Source organism: Haliotis rufescens, unplaced genomic scaffold (assembly GCF_023055435.1).
Source record: "Haliotis rufescens isolate VD_foot unplaced genomic scaffold, xgHalRufe1.0.p SCAF_39, whole genome shotgun sequence".
Classification (NCBI taxonomy): Eukaryota; Metazoa; Mollusca; class Gastropoda; order Lepetellida; family Haliotidae; genus Haliotis; species Haliotis rufescens.
The window spans coordinates 1124454-1133255 of NW_025964101.1; the positions used below are offsets into that span (position 1 = coordinate 1124454).

Below are 8802 nucleotides of genomic sequence, written 5' to 3' on the forward strand. Positions count from 1 at the left end.
TTCTTAATGAACGAAGGATGAACATTTTTTAAGGGGTTGTGTGGAAGAAAATAGACCTTGGTTTTAAGGCGCTGCTTGGATCATACCGACCTGGGTTTGGAGGCACTACGTGGATCATATAAACCTGGTTTTAAAGCACTACGTGGAGCATGTAAACTTAGGTTTTAAGGCACTACATGGATCATATAAAACTCGGTTTTAAGGCACTACGTGGATCATGTAAGCCTGGGTTTTATTGCAATACGTGGATCATGTAAACCTCGGTTTTAAGGCACTACGTGGATCATGTAAACCTGGTTTTAAGACACTACGTGGTTCATGTAAACCTGGTTTTAATACAATACGTGGATCATGTAAACCTGGGTTTTAAGGCACTACATGGATCATATAAACCTGGGTTTTAAGGTACTACGTGGATCATGTAAACCTGAGGTTTAAGGAGCTGCTTGGATCATACAATCCTGGGTTTGGAGGCATTACGTGGATCATATAAACCTGGGTTTTAAGGTACTACGTGGATCATATAAACCTGGTTTTAAGGCACTACGTGGATCATATAAACCTTGTTTTAAGACAATACGTGGATCATGTAAACCTAGGTTTTAAGGCACTACGTGGATCATACAAACCTGGCTTTTAAGGCACTACGTGGATCATATAAACCTGGTTCTAAGGCACTACGTGGGTCATGTAAACCTGGTTTTAAGACACTACGTGGTTCATGTAAACCTGGTTTTAATACAATACGTGGATCATGTAAACCTGGGTTTTAAGGCACTACATGGATCATATAAACCTGTGTTTTAAGGTACTACGTGGATCATGTAAACCTGAGTTTTAAGGAGCTGCTTGGATCATACAATCCTGGGTTTGGAGGCACTACGTGGATCATATAAAACTGAGTTTTAAGGCACAACGAAGATCATATAGACCTGGGTTTTAAGGCACTACGAAGATCATATAGACCTGGGTTTTAAGGCACTACGTGGATCATATACACCTGGGTTTTAAGGCACCACGTGGATCATATAAACCTGGGTTTTAAGGTACTACGTGGATCATATAAACCTGGTTTTAAGGCACTACATAGATCGTATAAACCTTGTTTTAAGACAATACGTGGATCATGTAAACCTGGGTTTTAAGGCACTACGTGGATCATATAAACCTGGGTTTTAAGGCACTACGTGGATCATATAAACCTGGTTCTAAGGCACTACGTGGATCATGTAAACCTGGGTTTGAAGGCACTACATGGATCATATATACCTGGGTTTTAAGGCACTACATTGATCATATAAAACTGAGTTTTAAGGCACAACGAAGATCATATAGACCTCGGTTTTAAGGCACTACGACGATCATATAGACCTGGGTTTTAAGGCACTACGAAGATCATATAAATCTGGGTTTTAAGGCACTACGTTGACCATAGAAACCTAGGGTTAAAGGCTCTACGAAGATCATATAGACCTGGGTTTTAAGGCACTACGTGGATCATATAAACCTAGGTTTGAAGGCACTCCTAAGATCATACAGACCTGGATTTTAAGGCATTACGTGGATCATATAGACCTGGTTTTTAAGGCACTACGAAGATCATATAGGCCTTGGTTTTAAGGCACTACATAGATCATATAGACCTGGACTTTAAGGCTACGCTGGTCATAGACACCTGGTTTTAAGGCACTACACTGATCACAGACACCTGGTTTTAAAGCACTGGATGGACCTTGGCCTTGCAGATCACCGTTGGAAACATGCGTAAACAATGTTACATGGCAGCAGGTGTACTGATCCACCACTACGTAGACAAGTGCATCAGCACGGAGTAGACGATGGGATGGATTCTGCCCGTGGTGAGATGCTCACATGGAGAGCTATGCTAGATGGCATGCAGTATGATTACAGAGAGTATACATTTTATACAAATTATCTCAGCAAGATAGCTGCCGTTTAATATCCGCGAGGTCGGGGCTTACGTCATGTGATATTTCCAGAGATAATATAGACGGATACATGTGCAGGAGTTATCACTGACGTAACCTTAACCACCGGCCTGTTGACGTCTTATTACACAGCTGATGTCTGGAGACCTGAGCATGGAGCGGGGTTTTTAGGGGCTGTATTGTTAAGGGACTACCGGTCCATATATTTGTGTATTACTAAGGAGTTGCGTTGTCCATATATTTAGGTATTATTAAGGAACTGCGTGGTCAATATAAGTAGGTATTATTAAGGAACTGCGTGGTCCATATATGTGTGTATTACTAAGGAACTACCGGTCCATATATTTGTGTATTACTAAGGAGTTGCGTTGTCCATATATTTAGGTATTATTAAGGAACTGCGTGGTCAATATATTTATGCATCATTAAGGAACTGCGTGGTCCATAAATGTGTGTATTATTTAGGAGTTACGTGGTCCATACATATATTTAGGTATTTAAGGAGCCGCGTGGTCCATATATTTATGCATGGAATTCCAATTGTCTGGATCTATGCTCATGTTGTCAATCACTGGATTGTCTGGATCAGACTCGATTATTTAGCTGAAATATTGCTGAGTGCGGCGTTAAACAACAAACAAACATATATTTATGTGTTACTAGTATTAAGGACAGACGTGGCTGACATACGAGACATGTTTTTTAGGACCTGCTTGGATCATATAGATCAGAGACCATCACCTTAAGTAATATATTGTTTCTCATCAACGACCAACCCTAACATTGGGTGTTTTTTTTACAGTTGGGGTTTCGCTCCGCATTCTTTTACGATATTGTACTGTTTGACGTACCAGCCTTATACTATTATATCACGGTGTTCATTTAATACATTGTGAAATATAGAAATGAAATACGAATTTGACACACCGCCCGGCTTTAAAACAGAAAGGTTGTGAGACACAAGTCATAACCATATATCATATACACACACTGATGTGTTTGCGTACATTCATTACCTGGAAGTTAATGAGAGCTGCGTAACCATGAAGGTGTCGGCAGACAGGATCAGATCGGCCTGGTGGGCTCAACCTGGGAGATACGGCTGATAGCGACGAGCAGCCTTATCAGGCAAAGTCTAGGGAACAGATGGTTCCAGTGATAGTCGCAACCGAAACAATTAACCCCTGCCGAGAACCACGTGTGGAGGTAAACACACCTCAACATCACTTCGTTCCCAACCTGTCTGGGATGCCAGCAGTGCAGTGGATGCTGCCCCTGTGCAATTTGCAGAAAATGTACCCATCTAGAAGGATCTTTATTCTTGTTTTGTAGTAGAACTGTCAGCAGGTTCATACTGCGTTGTCAGCAGGCCTCATTCACTGCTTGACACAAGGCAGTGCCATATATATTAACAAACATATCTGCTGCCTAGCCAGTTCAAGAGGAACTGTTTGCACCACAAACATATTGTATTCGCTTGAACAATCTGGTCAAAACTGACCTGCTGTCTACTTGACCATGACAGGTTCTGGCTGTAAACAGGACAGAGGTATGTGATGATCGAGCGAAGGCATGGTTAGATTACGTGATTTTAACATACTTTCTGCGATTTAAGGTAACATGCCAAGTAGAGGTTGATAAAGTTGAGGCATTCGTGACAACTCGTGACCACTCGTGACATTTCGGGATAAGCTCTTCTTGCAGTTACGGAAAGGGACGAGTGGTGACCGTGACCCTACAGAATCTCTTTATTTTCAGAAATGTTTCTGTTTTACGCCGCACTCTGCACTATTCCAGCTGTGTGACGACAGTCGGTAAACAATCGAGTCTGGAGCAGACAATCCAGTGACTGACATCATGAGCATTGCGTGGAGTTAATGGAGTTAATGGAGACTGAATGTTAGTCGAAGTAATGCTTGATAATGATAAGTAACAAGTCTCCATTCCTCATATCTCCTAGCACAATATGTCTGTCGCTAATGAGAGCAATTTGATTGGCTAAATACGAAGCTATAGTAGTGGAAGCATGCAAGGTATTTATCAAGATGTATGGAGTTAATATACCCTGGAGAACCGAGGATGGAGCATCCATCACCAAACAACCTGAGCACAGACATATTATATAGCTGGAATATTGTAGAGTGCGGCGTTAAACAACAAACAAACATCATTTGTTCTACCACAACCATGGTTTCCCAGCGTTCGTCATGCCACCTACCCAGAGAATATTTGAATATTTGCTGACAATGTTCAACGAGACATGGCTGCAATTTCGTGTGTATCAGTATGATAATAGTCCAATATTATTCCCAGTCACAGACAGGCAGTCACTGACCGATAATATATCAGCATCAGATGGACTTCTGTTTGTCTTCGTGGATTAGCATGATTAGTATCACGTGACAATCAAAAGGTCATTTGTTGGTTTTCACGAGAACCCAGACGCTCACGTGCCTATAGATAGATGACGTGAAACAGACATATCAAGTTGATCCCATTGCATTCTTGCCTATATATAAACATAAAATATATATCAATATCCTAGCTACTTAATGAATATATATATGACACAGTTTGTTGATCGACCTATACAGTCTACTGGTATACTAGACCACAAGAGTCAACGCCCAACCAAAGATGTGGCGTCCAGCCAGTCAACAATCAGCCAACGAATAGCGGATACAGTAAACACGAGTTTGACACCAGCGTTTACTTTGACCTGATGTCCGATGGGAGATTCAATGAGTAGTTCTAAATCCACTTACTTTTCGAAGTAGCCTGTTGATTATAAGTCGACGATCTTGAAACGGGGCAGGCGTGGAGCTAAATGGGTTAGCTCGTAATGGCAAGCGTAGGGGATTCCTTGCTCCAGCCAAGCTTCCTAATAATAAATCACCAGCTACGCCGACTCGCCCGAGTGAAGCGAATGTCCGAAGCGATATGAGGCACAGTTGGTGCGAGTCTGTTAAAGAAGGCGCGTGCCTTTGATGCCCTCTGAACTGTCTTTTCAAAGAGCTGACGTAGAAATAGTTTTTGAGCAGCTACCGGAATGACCCGAAAGCATATATCCTACCGTGAGTCAAGCGGCAAACATTATGACAGGCAGGCGTCTCACCACACGAAACCCGAGCCTGTTTTCTCCACTCTGCCCCAACTCTAGTGTTTCGGCGGGGAACACGCATATTGATTCTTGTGTCCGAACGCGCACTGACTGGGGCTGCTGGGTTACATGAGATGAGGGTCCCAGTCACAACTGATGGGTGGATTACATGAACATATTTATGAGGTTAGCAGAGATGGGTTACCGATGCCAGACATGATACACTGACATCGCACTTTGTTCTACTCAGACAGTAAACGTTCCCCCAGGCAGTAGACGTTATTTTAAGTCTTTATCTGGCTTTTTTATTGCGAGAAAAAAGTTAGACTTTCTTATTCATGATAATGTAACTGGGAGGTAACTGTGTTTTCTACAAGATCGTTAGACTTACATTAAGTCCCAGAAATAAAGTTTCTCATTTAAAGATATATGATTGATTTGGAAAGTCTAGACTGCCACAACTGTAGGAAATTAAAGATGAGGGCTCAATTTGAATTTTGATTTTATTTTGTGGATAAAATCAAAATTCAAATTGAGCCCTGAACTTTCATTTCCTACAGTTGTGGCAGTCTAGATTTTCGAAATCATTCAGACTCTTTCAATATATATATCATCTAGGGTCTGGATCTATTATCTGGGAGAGACTACAAGATCGTCGATATGACTTATCTAGGTTCCCAGATCCTTGATTCGAGCCTTGTCATAACAACGTGATGTATGACACGTGTTTATGTTGACTAATCAATGGGTTATTTACGGCACGGGGGACTTTTGTGACGGATTGTGATACAGATAAATATATAAACATATCAGTTTTTGTTGCCGTGATTTACGTTAAATGATAGCCGAAGCACTGTTAAATGTATTTAACATTCTTACATATACTAACGGAAAGAAGTAAAGGTGCTTCATATAAAGTGGTTTAAATGTTATGTTATTGAAAATAGTTGGTCATTCGTGTGACCAATGTTAATCATAACAAGTTCATTGACAAAAGCAATACCTAAAGTAGGCGTGGTGTAAATACTCAATTAACAATGTCAATGTGGAGTGTGACCACCTTTTGCGTTGATACAGGCCAGACAGGGGCGGTGCATTAAAGATACCAAATGATTGAAAACTGGTGGAATTTGTTCCAAATGTCAACCAAACATTAGCCCAACTGAGCTAGCGTTAGTGGCTGGTTCTGATCCCGTGGTAGGCGTCGTGCTATCTCAGCCCAGAATTGGTCTATGGCGAAGAGGTCTAGGAACAGCCGACCATGGTACAGCAATGTTATGCTGCCTCAAATAGTCCGTGCAACACGTGCAATTCGTGGGCGGGCATTATCCTACTGCAACAAAACGTTACGTCCCTGTTTTTCGCACAAAGGTTAGAACATGATCTCGACCGATGTCGCCCCGGTAGAGTACGCCATTCAAATTAACAATGGTGAGTTGTGATGCCACCCAATACCATTACACTTCCATTTCAAAACAGACGACTCTTGCAAGACCCCCAGAGCTGTCCAGATAAAACCTGGGCTCGTATGTTGACAAGATTCTGTCCCAGTCTTGTCACCGGCACCTCAGATGCTGTCTACACCGAGCTAGGCGTGCCTAACGGAGACGTGGATGCAACATTGGGCGTATTGATGGCCAATAATTGGCCCAACCCAGATTTGTCTAAGCTGTTAATGAGGCAGTTTGGTATTGATTCCGTAGATGCACCAACCGAATGTGGTTGTCTTGTTGACGTGACGTCACACGTGGACGACAGGCCCGTGGCAAGTCAAGAGTGTTGCCCTGCTGCAGATGTCCCCAGAGAGACAATTGTGTTTCGATGAGTCGAAGACAGAATGCACCATGCACCCTCAACCCAGCTTCTCCGTGACGTCACATGGAGTGAGTGAGTGATTATGGTTTTACGCCGCTTCCAGCAATTTCACGCAATTATCACACATTGTACCTATGTTGGGATTCGAGCCCGGGTCTTCGGCATGACGAGCGAACGCTTTATCCACAAGGCTACCCTACCGCCTCCACAGATAATAAATAAGTATCGCTCCTGCCGCAGGTAATATAGTAACCCTATCAAACTCAACAACCATAACAAAAACTGAAAGAGAAATTTGGAAAACAAACAAAGTCTGAAAAGGAAGATAAAGACAACACAAAGATGTCTCCCCCATTTTCCGGAGGCACGGGTGTTACCTAACTACAAAAGTCCAGTATCCACCCTTGCCAAACGACGCTGGTATTTCGTGGCTCGATCGTAGCACGGCCAGTGCCTATTACGAGTAATGTTCCGCCCATGTCCCTCCTACTAACCAATGAAATTCAATATCTCGTATCACGTGCATCTGCTTCAAACAAAATGGCGGCGCCAGTCAAGACGATCTGATCGATAATCAAGAGCTATACTGTAATAAGACGGTTCTTGTAATAAGACAAATCACTTGAGCACCTTGATTATAAAGAAGAAAAGATTTGAAAAATATACCTAGTTGACGGTAGTAGCTAGGTTACCACTCTAGCCCACTGTTACGTAACCACCACCCCGTACCTCCAGCCTACTATTACGTAACCACCACCCCGCCCACTATTACGTAACCACCACCCCGTACATCACCCTCATTAAAAAGGCCATTTATCAAACTGTCACATGCTGATTTTGTTATCCTTTAATCTCCACTAAGCCATAAACATGGTATTTATTAACATAAACCCACCAATGCATGTTGACCTAGTAGCTATTAACAGCAGGTATACCACCACTAATCCATAAACATGGTATTTATTAACAAAAAACCCATCGAGGCATTTTGATCTAGTAGCTATTATCAGTAGGTTTACCACGTAAGCGTCATTCTCCAAACACATATGGTGATTATGTACTTACATCCAGGGTCATGATTCCCAGTCTCCCACAGTTTAACAGTGGACGCGGGTAATGTAATTGCCTGCGACCTTTCCCTCCCTCACATCTTGTCAGTAGGACCAAGTTTAACTCAGTGAAAAATTATAGGGTCGTATTCTATGCAACCACACAGCGTAAAAGGTAAATTGCATAAAACCACATCTAAACAACCTATTTAAATCAATACCGGTCTATGTCCAAATACTGCCCAGCCTGCTATCACACAATGCAATCTACAGCAATCTGCTTCCTCAACCGCACTGCCATGTACCCAGTCGCGCACAGAATCCTATGCTATCTGGCTGTAGAGGTTTATAGCAACTGGGAGCTTTTTAGACACCTCTACTTCCATCTGAACCAATTCAACATCGGAATATTGAAGCTGCATGTGGATTTTGAATTACTAGAACGCATCTACATCAGGAATGAAGAAAAGAAGGAACGGTAAGTGCCAACACACCTTATTGCATCTTGTAATATTATTTAGCATATTATCAAGAGCGCCACTTGTGTGCTTTATAATGTGTATGCTGATCAATGTTAAAACACCGCTTCTTTTCGTTGCAGCTTTATAATAACGTATATGATGATCAATGTTTAAACACGGCTTCTTTTCGTTGCAGCCGAAGAACCACCACGGGAGATTTTTTGCTCAGCCTTCAGCTACCGGTACAAAAAATGGTGTGTGATCACACACCCCTCAAATTAAGCCGTCACAACACCACACAGCTTCCCACGATATACGAAGATGAGGGGCACACACTGCCGGGGAGAGCCGGCAACATGCATTCGGGGATGTTCCATCAACAGAAAAGGAATGCGTATTTCCGGCCCTGCTAAATGTTTATATTTATG

The 8802-nt window shown here is 42.3% G+C and overlaps 2 protein-coding genes across 2 annotated transcripts in view; one reads left to right on the forward strand and one right to left on the reverse strand.

Moving 5' to 3' along the window:
- Positions 1-5110, reverse strand: part of LOC124123687 (amiloride-sensitive amine oxidase [copper-containing]-like) — a 40465-nt gene extending 35355 nt beyond the window's left edge. The window contains exon 1 of the mRNA XM_046486853.2: positions 4715-5110. The gene's annotated coding sequence lies outside the window, so the exon portion shown is untranslated. The remainder of the gene's footprint in view (positions 1-4714) is intronic.
- A 2454-nt stretch (positions 5111-7564) lies between these two features.
- Positions 7565-8802, forward strand: LOC125372228. Its single transcript, XM_048381456.1, has 2 exons — positions 7565-8391; positions 8571-8802. Exons 1-2 carry the CDS (start codon positions 8141-8143, stop codon positions 8785-8787), a joined length of 468 nt encoding a protein of 155 aa, XP_048237413.1. The 5' UTR covers positions 7565-8140; the 3' UTR covers positions 8788-8802.

Bases quoted from the DNA above. Each gene is read 5' to 3' on its own strand.
- LOC125372228 (XM_048381456.1), top strand. From the start codon at position 8,141: ATGTCCAAATACTGCCCAGCCTGCTATCACACAATGCAATCTACAGCA. The intron at 8,392-8,570 runs GTAAGTGCCAAC...TTTTCGTTGCAG, and splicing joins AATGAAGAAAAGAAGGAACG to CCGAAGAACCACCACGGGAG.